Here is a 21317-nt window from a genome sequence, read left to right as displayed (position 1 = left end):
AACTCTCCGGTGGTGAGATTGGTAGCGTGAGAATGTGTGACCCTTTCCCTATTTCCATGCCCCCAAAAAGTGAAATGATGATTTGGTGCCGGACGGCTATTGGTCTGAGAGGTAGAGATTACCAGGCAATGGTAGAACCAGTTTACTCAGACAGTAGGCCCACCATTTTGACAGCACGGGGGGTGGTCAATGTACGCCATGGGAGGGTGCCCGTTCGCATAATAAATATCGGGAAGAGGGAAGTGTACCTGCCCCGGTATGCCACGCTAGCCAAATTGTATACCATCAATCAGAATTCCATACAGTCCGTAGAACCCTTGCCTCCATCTTCTCCGGAGGAAGGTAACGGCTCTAAACAACAAATGGAGGAATGGTGTCAGCAACTACATTTGGGTACTGACTCCACTCCCTCACACCAGAAACAGGGAGTCTGTCGGGTGGTTGAAGAGTATGAGAGAGTGTTTAGTAAACACCCGTTAGACTTCGGGCGAGTCAAGGGGGTAGAACACCACATCCCCACGGGAGACCATCCTCCCATAATAGAGAGGTATCGACCCGTACCCCCTGCACACTACCAACACGCCAAGGGGATGCTTAGAGACATGAAGGAGGCTGGGGTAATCAGAGATAGCTGTAGCCCCTGGGCAGCTCCACTAGTCTTGGTCAAAAAGAAAGACAACACCATGAGAATGTGTGTAGATTACCGGAAAATCAACCGTATCACACACAAGGATGCGTACCCCTTACCAAGGATAGAGGAGTCTTTGGCTGCTTTAAAATCTGCTAACTTCTTCTCTACCTTGAATCTCACTAGCGGGTACTGGCAGGTTCCTTTAGCAGAGGCGGCCCGGGAGAAGACCGCATTCACCACCCCGATGGGACTTAGTGAGTTTACCTGCATGCCGTTCGGGCTCTGTAACGCACCAGGAACCTTCCAACGATTGATGGAATGCTGTCTGGGACACCGAAACTTTGAGACGGTCCTGTTGTACCTGGACGATGTCATCGTATATTCCAAGACTTATGAGGATCACCTGAAACACCTGGCGGAAGTGTTCGAAGCTCTGGCAAGCTACGGCCTAAAGGTGAAACCCTCCAAGTGTCACCTCCTGAAGCCAAAGGTGCAGTACCTGGGACACGTGGTGAGTGCAGACGGAGTGGCTCCCGACCCTGATAAGATCACCGCAATTAAGGAATGGCCAAGCCCCTCCAGCGTAAAGGAAGTGAGGCAGTTCCTCGGGTTGGTAGGCTACTACCGAAGGTTCATTCCCGGTTTCACCAAAAAGGCAGCTCCTATGCAGGACCTCCTGATAGGCCAGTCCAGGAAAGCCAAGAACCAGAAGCCACCCTTCAGATGGGAGAAGCTGGAAGAAGAGTCCTTCCGCCAGCTGAAGATGGCCCTCACGGGGGATGAAATCCTGACGTACCCTGATTATAGCCAGCCCTTTATCCTCTACACCGACGCCAGTAACATCGGGCTAGGAGCCGTACTGTCCCAGATCCAGCAGGGGAAAGAACGGGTAATTGCTTACGCCAGCTGAAAACTGCGACCCACCGAAAGAAACCCTGAGAATTACAGCTCATTTAAGCTAGAGTTCCTGGCAGTGGTGTGGGCAGTCACCGAACGCTTTAAGCACTACCTCGCTTCTTCCCGGTTCACCGTGTACACGGATAACAACCTGTTGACACACCTGGACACTGCAAGACTCGGTGCCCTAGAGCAGAGATGGATGGCCCGCTTGTCCAACTATGAGTTTACAATCAAATACCGGGCAGGACGCTCCAATACCAACGCGGATGCCCTGTCCAGGATGCCAAACCTACCGGACGAGGGTGAGGATTCAGAAGATTTGGAAGAGGTCGAACTCCCTGCGTTCCACCGTCATGGGACTATCCAGTATTCCCAACGTGTAAGGGGTAAGCAAGCCGCTACGTTCAACCCCTTACCTCACTACAACTGGGCGGAAACGCAAGACAGTGACCCTGCCGTCCGGCTGGTGAAGGAGATGCTGACTCAGCCAGAAGCTCGCCTTGACCCAGACGCTCCGGAGGAAGCCAAGCAACTGTGGGCAGAGAAGAGTCGACTGTTGCTTTACAAGGGGAAGTTGTGCCGCAGAATGGTTAACTCCCGGACGCATGAACTGATATGGCAAGTAGTGGTGCCAAGAAGGGACGCAGCTATGGTGATGGAGGCATACCACGACAGGGCTGGGCACTTCGGATGGAAGAAGCTGGAGTTCCTGCTGCGCGGGCGGTTCCATTGGGTGGGCATGAGAGGAACCATCGAGAGGTGGTGCAGAGACTGTGGCCCATGCAACCTAAGAAGGAAGGACCGTGCCAGCCAGAAGACCCCCCTTCAGTCCATCGTCACCCGGCAGCCGTTGGAACTGGTAGCCTTGGATCATGTAAAACTGACCCCAAGCAGAAGTGGCTACATCTACGCATTAACCATCGTGGATCACTACTCCCGGTTCTTGGTTGTCGTCCCCGTCAAGGACTTAACGGCTCAAACAGCAGCTAGAGCCTTCCAGCAGCACTTCTGCCGTCCACACGGCTACCCAGAGCAGGTGCTGACGGACCAGGGACCTGCCTTTGAAGCGGAGGTCTTCCGAGAGTTCTGTACTCTGTATGGCTGCCGGAAGATCAGGACGACACCCTATCATCCGCAAACTAATGGACTTTGTGAGAAAATGAACCAGGTGGTAATAGATCTTCTAAAAACATTGCCCCTGGAAAAACGCAGTCTGTGGCCTGAGAAGCTGCCCGACCTGGTGGACCTATACAACTACATCCCTGTAGGTTCCACCAACTGTACCCCGGCTTACCTAATGAGGGCAAGACCCGGTAAGCTACCTGTTGACCTGGAGATGGGAGTCCTGACACCCGAGGACACTTCACCGGAAGCAGACTGGGACACAGAGAGGCAGCAGCAGTACCGGAAAGTACAGGAGAGCGTGGAGCGAAGTCTCTGTCTAGCTAGGGAAAGACAAGAGAAAACTTACAACCAGTATGCTCCCGCTGTTCCCTTGGTACCCGGAGAGCAGGTCTTAAAGAGGAAAAGACGGCTCCACAAGTTGGACGACCAGTGGGAGAAGGACCCGTACATCGTACTGCCCTCAAGCCACGACAACCCAAAGGTCTGTACCATCAGTAAAGACGGAGGGGAAACCACAACCATTGTATCCCGGGATCACCTGAAGAAGTGTCCCGAACAGCTACGGAACCCTGAAGAGGAACAAGAAGACCCTCGACCCGTAGAGGAAAGGGAAGATATGGTTACTACTGTGCTCGGAGACTTCCCTCGGTCCTGGACTCAAGTCAATGGTGCAGTTGTGGTACCCGTCCTCACGTTCCTCCAACCAGCATCCCAAGTACTTACGGAGCAACCGGTAGAGCTGGAAGAACAGCCGGTCCAGGAGGCAGAAGACTCCACACAAGCAGATCAGGAGGATCAACCCTCTGCTTATAGTGAGCCTGCCATACCCCTAGTGAGCCAAAGAGCCCGTAGACAGCTGCCCAGTTTACCCTTGACAGCTCCTACACCCTGTAGTTCAGGGCCAGACAGTCAGCTCCGTAGGTCCACTAGGGCCACTAGAGGCCAGTTACCCGCACGTTGGAGGATTTGAAGTGTTTAAATTGTTTTATTTGTGGTCACCTGTCTGTTACTTGTAAATAATTATGTGTTTCTAGTTATTTTTAGGAGTCTTTGGTGGATTTACCGGGAATCCTTTGTACATATAGTTGGAGCGTAACCCAGGACGGACTGAAAGACTGTTAAGGACTCGGGGCAGGACAGACCCCTACCTGGTTACGTCTCCCTGTGTTGGTGAAATGGACACCCTTGTTTTCCTCAAAAGTTACACCCGGTTGCGGACATGCCGTGACCATCCTAATGTGTTTTTCTTTATTGTACCGTTTCTGTTTTTACCTGTTATGTTTTACAAAAATATGTTTAGTCCCGGAGTACTAAATTTCACTAGGGGGGAATGTGGCACCCCAGGGGTCTGGTCTCCACAGTAATAGCAATGTTATGTCTGAGAGCAGGTGGGAGGTCTCTTGGTCAGGAATCCTATGCATGCCACACCTCCTGCCCAGTCCTGGGAGGGGAAAGAACTTCCCCTATATAAAACTGGGGCTGAGGCAGGGTTAGGGAGAAGAAGAGTAGAGAAGCAGAAGAAGCAGCTATAGGAAAGAGAGATCAGGAGCTCTGAGGAAGTCGTGCTAAAAGGAATCAGGGACTGGCAGCTGAAGAGCTCGCCCTGATTGAAGAGTTTCCACCGGACCCGGAGTCCGAGGCTGTGGGGATTAACCCTGACCCAGCAGCAGAAACCGACCGGCAGGGGATTTCAGGTCCTCTGGCCAAGAAACCCGAAGGCACGGTCACACGCGTGGGACCAGCACCGCCGTCGTGGAGCGGAAGCCACTAGAAGGCCCCGAGTCACCGGCCATACGGGTGAGCACCACACGGTACACTCAGGGACGTGGGCTACCTTTACCCGCCTCTAGCAAGGTAGCCAGAAGAGTACAGTTAGTTGGGGAGGCCTACAACTCCGCCTGGCCAAGGGGGATCCCATCTGCTCAAGGACTGACCAGGCCCCAACCGCTAGCCAGTACTCCGGGAGGGTCTATCTTTGTCACCAGTAAAGACCCTGAACTACACCGCATCGTCTCTGAGTGGTTCCTGCTATCCCCATCATCCACGTCGGCTGCCCTGAGGCCATACCCCTCCCGTTGGGGGTTATACCATCCACGCTGCACCATCCTTCCACCGGCCTCAGCGGTCTGCCCTGCAGCGGCAGCTCCATAGCTGCATTCAACGGGTGGCGTAGTCGTCCTACATCTACTGCTATTACACCGCCACTTAGTCTGACACCCTGGGCACGGACCGGGTCACCGCCACAAGGACTACTACCCCTATCCAGATCCGGCTCCGGGTATCCCTTGAACATGGCCCAGGGGGCGCGTCATTATACTGTTTGGCATCCCATCTGCTACAATATCTGTGTATCTATACACACATCATGTTATTATAACCCAGGGCTGTGCCAGCAATTAAGAAATGGTAACCTTTACAGATTTGTTGTAAAAATATAATAAGAAAAACGTTTTTTCATTCCTGATGTAGATTACCACAATTTGTTTGTGTTTAGTGCTAGATGCCATGTTCAAGGACAACATGAACTGACCTTGTATAATTCCTTTCTATAAAAAAAAAAAAAAAAGTGTATTTCCATACATACAATACTTTGGCTAAATGACAAGATCGGTGCATCCAGATCGAAACACTACAGAGTTCCCTTTACATACAGTACTCATATTCCTGTGTTAAATCCATGGTCCATGCGTCCATAAGGACCTTTTTTTTTTTTTTTTTACATTAGCGTACTTTATCTGTGGTCCTTGTAAACTGGATACTAGTCATTGGCAAGCCAGGACACCCTTGTTGTTGTGATGATTCACTAGGTGCCATCTGTAGCACAAGTGTCTTTTTTTTATACATGATAGCCTGACAATTGTTCCTCTATTGTTTTTATCAGTTTGCTGAGACTTGGGACACAATACCCATAAGATCTTGCCATCTACCTTTATCATTTTATGTGATCCGTCCTGTGTAAAGTATTGGGAGACGCTGGGTTATTTAATAACTTGTTGACCTGAACTCTGAAAATTTACCCTAAGTTATCTATTGACATAATCTGCTGTCTCTTCATTTTATCAGGGTCTAAAGAGGACTGCAGCGGTCAGGCCAAAGTTTCTACTGAATGTTCTGCTTCTAGTACTCAAACCATCGACCGACAAGGAGTCTCTAAGCTTGAGAGGCTGAACATTGTGAAAGATGGAGACGAAGTGTTCTCTGCTTCAGCCAACTTTGTGGCTGCAAATGAGCTGGGCTGTGAAAACACGGCTTCTTCTGTTTATGGTAATATTCTAGTATAGACAACATTTTTGTAATAGCCATAGGTTTTACCATGAAGTAATGGCTAAATGGTCTGTGTGCCATGTCATTTGTTACTTCCTCTCAAGCAGAGGAAAAGGAGGGTGACTGAAACAGTCACTTCTCTTTTCCTCTTTTTGCCCTGGGTTAATGGGTATATCAGCAGATACAAAATTTCAGTTCTCTCAATTGACGTGGGACCCCAGCAATCAATCATAAATTTCACTTGTCAATTTGACCCTACTCGGTGGTTTGGTGAAACACCTCTGCAAAACTGACTGACATAAAAACTCCAAAGACCTCATAGGCTTAATGTTCAAAAATGTGCAGTACAAGATAAAAAGGGTAGGTTGTCAGCTCACCGCTTGAAATTAAATGGAGTCCAGTGTGGCCTGAACCACGATCTGACCAGACGTGAGGGAATGCATGCAAAGAAAAGGGTATTGTTCAGCTCCTGGTTAAAAACACCACTTTAATTGCAATTTTTTAAAATTTGTTACAAAAAGAACATGGCTGAGAAAAAGGAAAAAGCTACATGTATCGAACGCTATCGGTAAAGTGGAATTTGTAACCAGGAGCTGGAACAATACCCTTTCTTTGCATTCAAAAATGTATATTTTAACATGTCCCATTTTTTTTACTGAAATAGCTCAGTAGGCTTCACCAATAAACTGTATGCTGCTCAAACGCAGGGCAAAATCAAACTCCTCCTGCTCCTTCCAGAAATGGAGGCCTATGGACACATTTAGTTTGTACAGTTGGCGCTATCCTGGGGTAGATGCTAATCCTAGGGCAAAAACGAGACCTGAACAGGACCTAAGAAGAGGACACTCGGGTCTACCAGAGCAAGAGCTTTCTGTTCTGGTACTCGTACGCTTCCACGTAACTAGTAATGTGCAATATAGTATCTGTACATCATGTCTCCCTCTGTCCCCACAAGTCTCCATGTACATCCATACTTTAATTATTTTTTTAATCTCCCCCACAAGTTCTTGGTCAATATTTGTTGCAGTTTTCAGATTGCCTATATTTACACAGTTTTGGCCTAATTTGTAATGTAAGGGATCCACCTTTCTGACTTGACTGAGTATAGAGGTTCTCCAACATAATCTGTTTTTGTTTTGTTATTTTTGCTAAGAATTTCTACTATGTAATTTGGTCACGAACTATGTGTCAATGACTCCTGCTACTAGATGTAGGAATGATGTTTTGAACAGGCTTTTGACAATGATATATATTCTAGTAGCCTTTAGTATCTTTGGTACAATATTTTTCTACTTACCTCCTCTGTATTAGTGAGTACAAGCAGCCACAGGACCCTAAAGTCCACCATGAAGAGAAAAGATGAGAAGAAAGAATCCTCTAAAACAAAGAAAAACCTTCAGTTTGTCTGTATCAATGGCGGGTAAGTATGTTTGAAAATTATGCTAGAGACGGTGTTGTCTGTGTGTATAGAGCCTTTTACTAGTAAGACCAGATTCACACACCAATGTGTCACTGTGCAGTTATGAGAATCACGGACGGGCTGCGGGTCTCCTGTCACGATCTTGGGGATCATACAAGATGTAGAAAACACAGAACACATCCTTATGTACTTTGTGATTCATCCATGTTTCACCCATTTTTTTCACTGGCCCATTACTAAGAAACAGTTCACACAGTCTACCTAATTGAGTTTTTAAAATTAGACTAAACAAAAAACAGATGCAACACAGATGAAAATATTTCCATTTCTCACAGATGTAATTGACACGAATGTATGAATTTAGCCTTCGTGTATCTGCCAGCTGCCCTACTCCCCCTAAACCACCACCATGTATAACAAGATTTTCCTGTATTGTAACAAGCCCCCTTTCTATGCTATGACTCATAGATTGTTGAATTAATATAACATTAACTTTGAAACTGGGCTCACGCTATGCAAATTAATGGATTATTTCCACAAGCTAATCCTCTCTCTCTTCATGAGAGAACGCCCCTGTGGGCGCGAGCGATATGATTTACAAGAGCCGTGTCACCCCAGCTCCCTGCAAATCTCGCGCATGCTTGTAATGTTCTCCCTTCTTGGGAATGCGCAATGAAGCCAGTCGTACGTCCCCGACGTCATCACAGCACAGCGCATGCCAAGAGTTATTTATTTATCAAAGTAAATATAGTAATCATTGGTGTCATATGGGGGCTGTAAGAACGTCCTTATGTGTTTGGCCTATAATGGTCGAGCTCTTCCACGGCTGTCTGAGTCTGGCATCACTGCTGCCTCCCTGGGCATACGAAGTGTGCCCATGAAGCTCCGGACATACACTGGCTTCATTGTGCTTTCCCAGGAATGGGGAATGTTGCACACATGCATGAGATTTGCAAAGAGCCAAAAGTGACAGATTTGACGTGGAACGGATCCTAAATTAACCCATTGATTTGTCATGGATCTATTAGAGTTCCACTTTGAAGGTTTCTCACATGTACCAATTGAATTAAATGTGATTATAAATGAAAGTGTTAATAGATCTATAGGATTTTTCTGTTGCTACACAAGTTATACAGCTCTTACCTTTCTAATGTGAGCAGCGTTAAGGTCTTATGTGTACTTTTCAGGTAGGAAACCAGATCTAGTGATGAAACCAGCTCAGATGGAAGTTCATCCACAGAGTCGGATGATGAACGTGAGGAAGAGGAAAACTTAAATGAAGGCTCGGAAGTGGTGAAACTGGTTGTAGCAAGTGGACAAACAGAAGGAACTGAGCCCAAAAGTGATGCTGAGAAGGAAACGGAGAAAGTGGAAATCCGAGAAAGATACAGTTCTGTCCTGTTAGCGCAGTTGCCGTAATCTATTAGATCAATGTCTCATTTACAGCTTTTTGGATGTCTGTAAAAGCACAGGAATTTACTTTTATAGTTTACTTGATTAAGTTTGCATTATCTGGTGAAGTCAGTGAGCCGTGTGCACAGTATTTCCGCTGTTGCATTTTATAATGTATTGTTAGGATTCCTGAAGCATTAATCTGGTTTGTTTCCTATGCTGATATGAATTTAGTGAGAAGATGCTGCCTGCCTGCAATCTTCTGAAAGAGGCAGTTGATGATCCTCGGGCCTTGGCAAGTAAAGACATGGTAAGTGCTCACTGACTGTCATTACTATACTACTGCCACAATAATAATAAATATAACTTTTATTATTAGATGCTGAACCTAAATATGGAGGGTATTGGAAATTAGATTGTAACTTAAAAAGGACATTTGCACTATTAGGTACTTTACAAGTTGTATTTAACTTTAAATGGAATCTGTCAGCAGGATTTTGCAACCAAAACTATTTTTATACACCTGTAGCTCTTTCAAAGACAAGTCCAGCTATATGTTTACATGACCAGTCCATTCCTACGTTATTGAGAATTGAGCCTGAAGTATTTGCATATCTGAAGCCTATGTCACTCCAGCTCTATTCCCTGCCCAGTACCATCTCTCCCTGCTTGACAGACAGCCTCTATGCTGTGTGACTCCAGGCAGAGAATCTATTAGTCATGCAGGAAGAGGTGATGCTGGGAGACGAGTAGAGCTGAAGTGACAGAGGCTTCATATCTGTAATAGTTCTTCAGTCACATTTACATATCCATTCAAACCACTGACTTCTCAGTAACAGAGGAACAGACTGGCTATGTAAAGGTATTGCTGGACTTGTCTTTGAGAGAGCTACATGTACATATAAATAGTTTGGGGGTGAAATCCAGTTGACAGATTCCCTTTTGAATAGTGTCCTTTATCTGCGTGTACTATACAGATCTGTGATCTCACAAGTAATATGTGATGGTATATAGCTAATGGCTATGTGTTTTATGTAAAAAGCAGCATTTCCATTAAATAGCCTTCTGCTCGTATTATTGTAGACATATCAAAATAAGCATGAGTGGTATAAAAATCTGAAACCACACAGCTTTCCCAGTATTCTGTGCCCTCCTACGTCCTTTTAGCCGGGTATAATGAGCCACGTAGATGACTGAACACCCAGGCTTTGGGCTCTTTACACAGTAATTACTAGTACAGCAGGTTCGATTTATACCATTGTATTAGAACCAGTGCATAATATTATTTATTACGAGTACTTATTACTATTATGTGAAGGAAGTCTCTCCATTATTAATTGTAAGATGTGCCATTGGTGAGAACATAAAAACACTGCACCCTATACTCGACCTGCTCTGCCCTAATTATATGGCGAGAACTGTTAATAACATCATTTTGCTGCAATAAAGTCACTTTCTGAAAAGATGATTGTAAATGACTGACTTGTGTACTTTGTTGGCAGAGGCTGTGCTTGAATACTATACAAAATGAATGGTTCCGCGTGTGAAGTCAGAAATCTGCCGTTCCAGCCATGGTAGAGGATTACATTGCAGCGTTTAAAGAGCTTTCTCGTGCTGTCCTTCGCTACATCATCAACATGGCAGATGGCAATGGGAACACCGCACTTCACTACAGCGTATCCCTTTCCAATTTTGAGATTGTCAGACTATTGCTGGATGCAGTTAAGGCAATTTATCATTACAGATATTCTCTCCAGATACACAGGAACAATGTGTCTGACCACAGTGCTGTGTGTGTGACGCAAAGTACTCTTAGGCTACAGCATATTATTTGGTTTATTAATAAAATGCCATGGTAATGACCAGCAAGTATGCATCTCCTTACATGGATTTCAGCACACCGATTACTGGAAAATGATGCAGGAAAGCTGTGTGGAGCACAAGTCTGGCTATGCTGATAAAGCCCAGAATGTTAAAGACAACACAATGCAGTCTTATCACTGATTTACCATGTGCTTGTGAGGACAGTAAGATGATTACAGAAGATTCCTGTGTGATGGGAAATAGAAAAATGTTATTTTTCATCTGCGATGCTCAGTCTTTCTCAGCATTTCTAATGCTTTGTATATATGAGCGCAGCATTGTCCAGTTTATAAGACAAGTACTGTTCCAATCAGAAGAATAACAGCAAGCTGCAATGACTAAAATGAGCTAATGTTCTCTGTTTCTCATGACTTCATGTGTACTAGAATGGCTTCTTTCTTAACAGATGTGTGTAACGTAAACCACCAGAACAAGGCTGGATACACTCCTATCATGCTCGCTGCCCTGGCAGCTGTGGAGGCAGCCAAAGACATGCAAGTGGTAGAGGAACTGTTCAGTTGTGGAGATGTCAATGCCAAAGCCAGTCAGGTATGTGCCATAGAGTCCAAGCAAATACTCCATGTGCATAACAACATCCTGCCCTTTCACTGACTGTTCCTTTCCAGCCCACGGACCAAAGTCACGATTTTAACCGGTTTCTGCTTTCTCAGGATGCAGATACCTGTGAAGAAAATGGTGAAGGAAGGAGCAGTCTGCTCCCTTTTCCACCATTTAGCCTATGTGACCAGGTGGTGCAGTGCAGCAAGCATGATGGGATCATATTGTGTTGGTCATCATTCTATGTTTGGGGGCTGTGGGGACCACCATACTGTGTATAAGGGACTGTGTGGGCCATCGTGTTTGGGAGCTTGTGGTGGACTCCATTCTGTATATAGAAATCTGCGGGGTCATCATTCTTTGTGTGAAATCATACTTTTTGTAGAGCTGTGGGATCATACTGTAATGGTATTTGAGGGGATCATATTGTGTAGGGGGACTGTGGGGCATCATACCATGTGTGGGGAGCTGTGGAACCATAATAAGGTTGGGCGGGTGGGACATCATACTGTTTTAGAGGGAGCTGTTAATCATGGTACAAGGGCTGAATAACAAGATCAGTATGATTTACTGCTTTTTATAATCTTTACGCAGTAAATGATATGGTTTTAATCTGCTCAATAATAATAAAATTCATATAAAATGTAAATATTAATATTGAACAGAATTATTTCAGCATATTGGTTCACCCCTTTATCACAGTCACGGTCTCTCATATGGTCCCCCTCCTCCCGGAAGAAAGAATTGCCCCTTCCCCTACTGTAGTGTATCCATTGATACCTCTAGGTAAGATTTTGGGTCCCATGTTTATGCAAACACTGATATACATATATTCTGTTTCGGGCCGGCCAGACAGCTCTAATGCTAGCTGTGAGTCTTGGCAGGATAGATATGGTCAAAGCCTTCTTGGTCTGTAGGGCAGATGTTAACATCCAGGATGATGAAGGCTCCACAGCTCTAATGTGTGCAAGTGAGCATGGACATGTGGAGATAGTCAAGCTGCTATTGGCCCAGCCAGGCTGTAACGCTGCACTAGAGGACAATGTAAGTTAGTTTCCTCCTTTATTTTGATGAATAATAATGGATGAAAAAATCTAACTGAATGCAGCTGTAGATCGTTGGGCACTGAGAAACTATAGTCCTAAAACTGCTGTGTAATTGCTGATCTCTATCAGAAGTTCTATTACAAAAAAGCAGTCCTATTACATGGCACCCATTACCATTATTAGGCGTCTATTGTGTGGTAAATATCTGCTCTCATCCAGGACAAGACACAGCTCTCTGCTTAGAAGGTAGTCCTGATTATAGTATCATACATGGATATAATGTATGCATACATTGCTTATAGTGTCTGCGGATGCTGAATTGATTTGGATGTCATGAACACAAAATATTACTCACCCTGGATGTCTAGAGACCTGTTCACAATTTTAGGGTTGTACTTATTATGCTTTGCTTATATAGCTATGATATTCCACAGCGCTTTACAGACATTACCGGCATTGTCCCCATTGGGGCTCACAATCTACTTTCCCTATCAGTATGTGTTTGGAGTGTTGGAGGAAACCAACACAAGCACAGGGAGAACATGCAGACTCCTTTCAAATGTTGTCCTTGGTGGGATACCCAAGACCCCAGTGTTGCAAAGCAATAATGCTACCCACTGAGCTACCGTGCTGCCCAGTACTGATTTTATGCCAGCTAATAAATTCATCTATATAGAGGGCAGTTGATAAAATACTGTAAGATAGATACTAACTTATAGTATAACATATAAAAACTATATGCTTTTTTTAACCAAATCCTGATTTGTTCCTAGGATGGCGGCACGGCCTTGTCCATTGCCTTAGATGCTGGTCATAAGGATATTGGAGTCCTTCTGTACGCCCATGTTAATTTTTCAAAAGCCCCATCACAAGTAAGTAGAATCCTACAATGCATATGTATCATATAGATATTGATGTTATTCGTCTGGTCTCTTTGGTGATATGTCATATTATACATTTAACAAATCAGGAGGAATACGGAGTATTATGGATGCAAATAAAAACAATTTTTATTGGGTATATATTAAAAGACATAAATAGATAAAATGCAGACAGAACAGACAAAAAAAATTTTGGTACAAAATGTGTGCACAGCAATGCATATAGTTATCGGTGTATATTTCAATCCTGCATAGACTTATACTAAAAGATTCTTTTCCTTTAAGCGACACAGGTGTGTATATACCAAAAATGGGCTTTAAATTAGCAGGTTATCATCACACATAGTGCATGAATCAGATAGGCATGACCAGGTCATTCTAAAACTGTTATGAGTACATAGGTAATGTGTGTATCCAATATATCCAATATAATTACCATGGCTTACCAGAGAGCAGGATAAAGAAAAAGAACAGTGCAGCAGGCTGGCACACAGGAACCCCCTTGGACCCCAACGCACGTTTCGCTTTTCAGTGTTACAGCTTCATCATGGGGGATATGGCACTAAGCCAGAACAGGACCTTAAATTCTCATGGTAACAGGTCACATGGTGTGAAAGTGACCAATGATACAGCCTTCACAGCGCATGTGCACTGTCAGTCGTGACCAACAAGGACCTAAAGTGTAGGTCACATGGGAATAACACACCACTCCCATATTGATGACGCTCGTCGGCATGTGCGCACCCGGGAACACGCAGTCCGGTGATCCATCAGAGGCGTCACTGTCAGCGCGCGTGTGCTGGAGCCGGGACGCGTCTCCATGGCACCCGCGCACGCGCACAACAGCACATGACGCCCCGTGAATCCCGGACATACGGCAGCCGGCGCGCGCATGCGCACTGCATCACGGAACAATACAACAGCATAACAATGGATCCCAGAGCATAATTGATATAATGCAACCCTTCAATATATACATGAATGACCACATATGGTGACCGCTACACAAAGGCAAATAACAAATAACAAATCGACAGTAATATTATTATTATATGATGTTGTCTGGAGTAGATGTTTTGCATGAGAAGAGGGGTGATCCATATGTTCTAAACACCAATGATAGAATGCAATTGCCCCGGGAAAAATTGAGTGAGGTATTGATCCGATTCAAATGACCATGAGAATAGGTCACTAATATAGAAATGAAAAAAATATAAAATAAAATTAGAACTACAAAATTAAAATACATGAAATTCAAACACGGGAAAAAGGAAGAGATAAGTAAAAAGAGCTGAGAATTAAAGTATGGTCTACAGGAAAGATGCAAAATTTACGGTCTCATTGAGGCCGTATGGAGTGATGGATCCAAGTACGGTAATCCATCGTGCTTCCTTTTGTGCGAGTATTTTCTTTAAATTGCCACCTCTAATGCCGGCATGGACCACATCAATGCCCCTTATACGTAATGATTTTGCGTTGCAGTTGTGGAATTGCCTGAAATGACGTGGCAATGTTTTTAGGGTAGAAAAATCAGATATTGTTCCGGCTGCCTCAATGTCCCGAACATGTTCCCTGGTCCTAACTTGTAGTTCCCTTGAAGTGAGTCCTACATATACTTTTGGACAATCGCAAGTTGCATAATATACAACGTGTGTCGTACTACACGTTATATATTGTTTAATATTGAAAGTTCGTGTGCCATCCACAGAAGCAAAAGATGTAGAGCGAATAATGTTAGCACAAGCGACACAACGGCCGCAGGGGAAACAACCCAAAAGGGGCCATCGGGAGCCAAATAATCCAGGAACCGGGGGAGCATAATGACTACGTGTCAATAAATCCTTCAAATTTTTACTGCGTCTTGGGGTCATTGATGGCCCCTCACCTAGACATTCTGTAAAACATGGTTCAGTCCTGAGGATTGGCCAGTATTTCAGCATAGCCAACCTCATGGTTTCCCATTCATGGTTATATGTAGAGATAAATCTGACTGTTTGGTCAGACCTACTCTTCTTGTTTCTGGACTGAAGCAGCTGGCCACGAGGGACTTGTTTGGCCCTATTATATCTAGCTCTAATACTTCTCCTACTATAGCCCCTCTGAAGAAAACGACTTCTGAGATCATCTGCCTGCATCTGAAATCTTTCTTCCGTAGAGCAGATCCTTTTCATCCGAAGGAGCTGACCAATCGGGACGGCCCTAATTGTGGATGCATGGTGGGCTGAGGAAGCATGGAGGAGAGAGTTGACAGAAGTCGATTTTCTGAAGACATCGGTATGGAGGGACGCATCAATGTCAACCTCCAGACCGATGTCTAAAAACTCAACATAATGTGAATGGTACTTATATGTGAGTTTAATATTCATCGTGTTCCGATTCTACTCCTCCATGAATACATCGAACTCCCCAGCCGTGCCCCGCCAAAAAAATAAAACATCATCAATATACCTCAGCCAGCACTGCACACGGTCAGCGGCATGCACGCCCTCGTCGCCAAAAATATTCCTCTCCCAGTGACCCAAGAAGTGGTTGACGTAAGAGGGCGCACAGGCCGCGCCCATGGCAGTGCCGCGCTGCTGAAGGTAAAAACGGTCTTTAAAGACAAAGAAATTATGCGTGAGCACGAACTGAAGGAGCTCGACCACCAGGTCACACAACGGGCCATCCCGATCAGTCCCCCCCAGGAAGAAACGGATCGTCTCAAGTCCATCTTTATGGTTAATACACGTATAACGTGACTCAATACTAGCCGTCACAATGATCCAGTCTGGATCCACAAAGACCCCATTTACCCTATTCAGGACGTCCGTCGTGTCTTTTACATAAGAAGGAAGAGTTTCCACCAAGGGTTTTAAGTAATAATCAATGAACTTGCAGATAGGGTCACATAGACCATCTATCCCTGACACGATCGGACGTCCCTGAGGGGCCACGGGGTCCTTGTGGATCTTAGGATAAGGGATCAGTAATCCCTCAAAAACTTTTTTAGTAATGATGCCATTATCCAAAGCTCTAGTTAAAATTTCCAACAGCATACAGGAGAAGGATGGCAGGGGATTGTAGGACAATTTAATATAAGTAGTTCTATCCCGTAATTGACGGAAGGCTTCCTTTTCATATAGGGTGTTTGGCCAGATCACCACATTCCCCCCCTTGTCCACTGCCTTAATTACCACATCATCAAGTGATTGTAGTTCTACTAGAGCCTCCCTCTGACGGTGTGTGAGATTGTCATACCGTCTTCTTGTGAATATCCTTCTGAATTCCTCAGACACCAATTTAGTGAAAATCTCCACAGGAGCACAGAGGGACAAGGGGGGGAACCTAGTTGATTGGGGCAAAATATTAGTAGGAAACATACCTTCCTGGTCAGGCATCTGTTCCCTAAGGAGATCCTCAAGGGCTCTAAGGGCTTCAACTTCGGCTGGAGTATCCAAACCATGTATGTTCATTTGTCTATTGTAATGTAACCTCCTCAAAATCAATTTGCGAGAAAAGATATGTAGATCCTTCAATACTGCAAAAAAGTTGAAAGAATTAGTAGGTGCAAATGTTAGTCCTTTAGAAAGGACTTCAATCTGTGCTTCAGACAATAGATGGTTAGAAAGGTTAATCACCTGTAACGCATTTTTATTGTTTGTAGTGTTGGACGTAGTGCTTGTATTTGGCTTCCCCCGATTCCTGGTGGCTGCCATGGATAACTCAGTCTCCACATTTCTAATTTTATAAGTAGCCCCCATAATGGATTCTTCCACTGACGAGCTCGATTTGATTGATGCAGAACGTGATCGAATACTCGAACCAGATCTCGATGGGGCCCTGGAGCGACTATTTAAATTTCACCATCTATATACTCTCTCCATTTGTAGATCATTAGTGTCCCTCTGGAAATTTTTAATTTTCAATTCCCTCACCTCTTTTTCCCATTTCTGATAGTCCTGATCCAGACTCTCATTAAATTTCTTTAGAGCCTCCACTGAAAGTTCACTTTTAATGGAGTTCTGTAAGTCTTCCATTTCAAGCTCCATCTCAGTAAGGGACGAAGAGTTTAATTCAGACAAAAGCCTCATAAAGCTGATGGAACAAATATTCGATAATTCTTCCCATTTCTCCTTGAACCCAGGGCTGTCAATAGGAAATGAGGGGAACACCTGTATTCTGAGACCTCTAGGTATAAGGCTCTTAGAGATGTATTTTTCAAGAAAAGCCCGATTCCACCATGTGCGTGTCCGTTTTTTGGTAAGTTCCTTATATCTAGTCAATTTTTCCTGTAGACCAATACCACTAATGCCAAGCTCTATGTCGTCACCATCTTTAAAAACATCATGTAATTGAAGGGCCCACGCCTCGTCGCGTGTCCTAAAGTCCATAATGGCCCTGGGCGATACTGTGGATAAAACAGAAAGACAAATTAACACAAAAAGTCCCAGATCAGGCATTATTCATATAAATACCGGGGGGGCACAGCCGGGGAGTCACGGCCCTGCAACCCCATCCACCTCCAAGTTAAGACATTTAACAAATCAGGAGGAATACGGAGTATTATGGATGCAATTAAAACATTTTTTATTGGGTATATATTAAAATACATAAATAGATAAAATGCAGACAGAACAGACAAAAAAATTTGGTACAAAATGTGTGCACAGCAATGCATAATATATTCTGTTGTTTTTTTTCTACTTGTGAGCACTGAAAAAGATGAAACCAGCAAAGCAGAGAATTTCTTTAAAAACACCCCTGATTACTTTTTTTAAACTTTTCTCTGTAGGGGACACCCAGGCTGGTCAAGAAGCTTCCACCAAGTCCAACACAGAGAAGTTCATTTGACAGTTAATTTGGAGACCATAATCCTTTTTGCCACCTCGGAGCTGCTACTAACAATTACTGTGTCTAATGACAGATACTGAATGTACTTCTATGCCTGATTATACCAGCAGACTAAAGCAACAGTTGCAGCATTCTGACTACATGGAGGCCCCGGAGCTTGCTACCTTGATCAAAGCTGGAGCAGTGGAGCGTAAGCTTCGAATCACTGAGACTACTTTTTATAGGTGGGATTCTGGAGCCAGTCAGCAAGGCTATGAAATACTACATGATACGTCTAGCAATAAACATGTGTTATAGAGTGCCATAGTGCCTTCCGTGTCCTTATATTATCCTCTCCCTGCTTTCTGCACCCCATTTTGAACTGTGTGCTGGAATGTCCCCACATTCGGCCCCTGAGCTGGCTCGCTGGCTATAAGCTGTCAAGTGTAAAAGCCCTCAGTAGATCTGAACGGACTAAGTAAAGGCGTCCACCTGACTTTATGAATTATGTAACTTTTATATTAAATGTTGAGAAATTCAGTATTGGCAATATATTTTATAATCTGTAAGAGAAAAATATGGTACGTGGCCTGAGGACATGTACTCAATATATATTTATGTATGTATTTTTAAATGTCTAGTACTATGCATTAATATCTGTACAACGGTATACAAATCACAAATCTTGGTCACACAGTATGTATGTCTGGTGATAAGGAAAATAAGCTGTTCTCGTCCCTGCATATTTATATATTAGTTTGTCTTTAGTCATGTATGTTTTAAAGCGTTTGAAGTGCCTTAGACTCTTGCCATATTTTCTCAATAAAGTTTCATCATGTGGTTTTTATTCAAAATAATATTTTATTTTTTGCACACCAGGGACTTTAAAAAGCATTTTACAGCATCTGGTTAAAGCACCGGTTCAGTCATTACTCTGCTCTGAGAATACAGAGCGACCCCTGTAACCGTGCCCCGGCCCTGACTGACAGCCGGCCTCAATGTAAAATGGCGTCGGTGTTGGCGTATGCACACACTGCTCTATCCGGCTCCATTTTTGTAAAGACACTGTCTGAGAATTCGCATATATAGTGTCTTCAATAAAATAGCGCCAGGTAGCGTGGTATGCGCACGCGCTGACTCCGGGTCCATTTTATTGAAGTAATATACTACAACGTCAACATAGCAGTGTGCATGCACCGCCCATCGCCATTATCCCTATAACTACACGTGTGCACTGCTATATTGACGTTGTTGTACATTACTTCAATAAAATGGAGCCGGAGTCAGTGCGTGGGCATACCACGCTATCCAGTTCCATTTTATTGAAGACACTTTATATGCGAATTCCCAGACAGTGGTTTAAAAAAACAAATGATATCGGAAATGTACCAATAAAAATGCTCGCCACCAGGGCTTAGCTAGTATTTAATATGGAGGGAAGACCATTATAAGTATAGCAATGCGTTGAAACTCATCAGTTTCTCTACGTATATACGGGTTCTAAGGGGTAACGTTTCTCCTTGTGGAGAATGACTTGTCCGTAGTGATAAGCGAGCTTGCTCGGTTAACCCTTTCACCGAGCACGCTCGTGTGCTGACCGAGTATTTTGGTGTGCTCGACTCCTATGTTCGAGCTGCCGCGGCTGCATGTGTTGTGGCTGTTAGACAGCTGCGACACATGCAGCTGCGGAAGCTCGAACATAGTTGTCGAGCACGCCGAAAATACTCGGGCATCACCCGAGAGTGCTAGGTGAAAGGGTTGACTGAGCGTGCCAAGTTACACGTCAAGCCTGGCATGTCAGAGTGAAAAGACTTAAAAGCCATGGATGCCCCTCTGGGAAATTAAATTGAGATTCTGGTTTGGCTTTTATCCTAACTCATATTGCAAGGCTCGTTGAAGAGTCGATATTGACTTTTAGGATTGCTGTTTCTAATAGGTGGTGTTAAAGTCCTCTCTGAAGTGACAATTTGCATATCTAGGTATATAGAAAACAAAAGACGAGCCCTGACAGGGAAAAAAGTGCATCTAATGTGTACATATAAAAGTACATATATAAGCAATATATTATCAGAGATGACTGAATCGATTTGCAAGACCTGTCAACATCAGTAGACCAGCCAGGAGCCCTATGCCTCTTTAAATAAATAGGCCCACTGTAATGTCATGCATGTGTTACAGCACAATGATGACACCCGGTCTACAAATCAAAAGAGGCATTAATGATTCTGGCAGCAGGTGGTTCACAATCTCCTATCCAGCAGCCACGAATTACTGATATGGTTACTGGACCAGGGTTTTCTCGTTAAATCCTTTGCGATGGAGCCAATTTTGGTCTTCGTGATCGAGCTCCGTATTTAAATTTTTACTTATCATTTTGTAGGTAATAATGTTTGAATGGTGATACGTATCCCAGGGATTCTGAGTTTTATTTTTTTTGTGACACATTGTACTTTGTTAGGTTGATGTTTTTATGAAAATTTAGAAAAATTAGCAATTCTCAAACTTTACGTTTTTAAACTCTTAAGCCAGATTGTACCAGGCAAAACAAAATGAAGAGTATTTAATATATGCTTACTTTATGTCAGTGACATTTTTCAAATTACCTTTTATTTTTTTTAGGATGTTCGAATGCTTTAAAAGTTTAATATCAATTTTTCAGGTTTTGTTTTTTTCAAGGAAATTTCAAAAACTTATTTTTTACAGATCTATTTGGGTTTAAAGTAATTTTAAAGGATCTGTATATTGAATCCCCCCAAAAGTGATACCATTTTTGAAACCTTTGCAGAGCTTCTGAGGTGCCAAAACAGCGGAGATCTCCCTCAAGTGACCCCATATTAGAAACTATACCTCTTAGACCATGTTCCGATGTAGCTTAAGTACTGTATTTTCTTTTTGCTTAAATCTGCTGCCTTTAACTGTCAAAGAAAAGTGGATATGATTTAATGAAAACTCGTGTCCATTATGAGTTTAAAAATGTTGTTGAATTGTGTTTTTTTTGTTTTTTCTTTTGTGCATTTCTTTTTTCTGTAGGTTTCTGGGGGAGCCTGAAAACAGCAAAGTTGCATTTCTAAATGCAGAATCAAAGCTTTTTCTGTATTAAAAAAGTAACAAACAAAATGTTGCTTTCAATCTGCACCAAAAACTCATCAAATCAATAGGAAAACGTACAAAAACTCCACAAGATCAGAGAAGATTATTATGTATTTTGTTCAGGACACCTGCAGAAAAAATGTGGTTAAAAAGTATCTGAAAACCATGCAGCGTTTATGCTTTCACACGACCTTCAGGAATTAATTTAAGGGTCGGATCAGCATTTTGAACTCATAGGTGCTTCACAAAATGTAATAATTATGGCTGCAAAAAATTAAAAATTGTATAATCTGCCAAACAGTAATGGGAAAAAATGGACCTCAACATTTGTTATGCAA

At 43.7% G+C, this 21317-nt stretch overlaps 1 protein-coding gene across 1 annotated transcript in view; it reads left to right on the top strand.

The window, feature by feature from the left end:
* Positions 1-18704, top strand: part of LOC141248348 (KN motif and ankyrin repeat domains 1-like) — a 56305-nt gene extending 37601 nt beyond the window's left edge. Inside the window, 9 exon segments of the mRNA XM_073669352.1 lie at positions 5720-5920; positions 7232-7340; positions 8528-8740; positions 8967-9042; positions 10235-10454; positions 11002-11143; positions 11996-12197; positions 12973-13071; positions 17852-18704. Coding sequence (XP_073525453.1) covers positions 5720-5920; positions 7232-7340; positions 8528-8740; positions 8967-9042; positions 10235-10454; positions 11002-11143; positions 11996-12197; positions 12973-13071; positions 17852-17917 — 1328 coding nt within the window. The 3' untranslated portion in view covers positions 17918-18704.
* Positions 18705-21317: the final 2613 nt, after the last annotated feature.

This window comes from Phyllobates terribilis, unplaced genomic scaffold, assembly GCF_046119375.1.
Source record: "Phyllobates terribilis strain yellow unplaced genomic scaffold, ASM4611937v1 Scaffold_1__5_contigs__length_1240528914, whole genome shotgun sequence".
Classification (NCBI taxonomy): Eukaryota; Metazoa; Chordata; class Amphibia; order Anura; family Dendrobatidae; genus Phyllobates; species Phyllobates terribilis.
The sequence above is the reverse complement of the archived record's forward strand: the minus strand, read 5'-3'. Positions and strand labels throughout refer to the sequence as shown.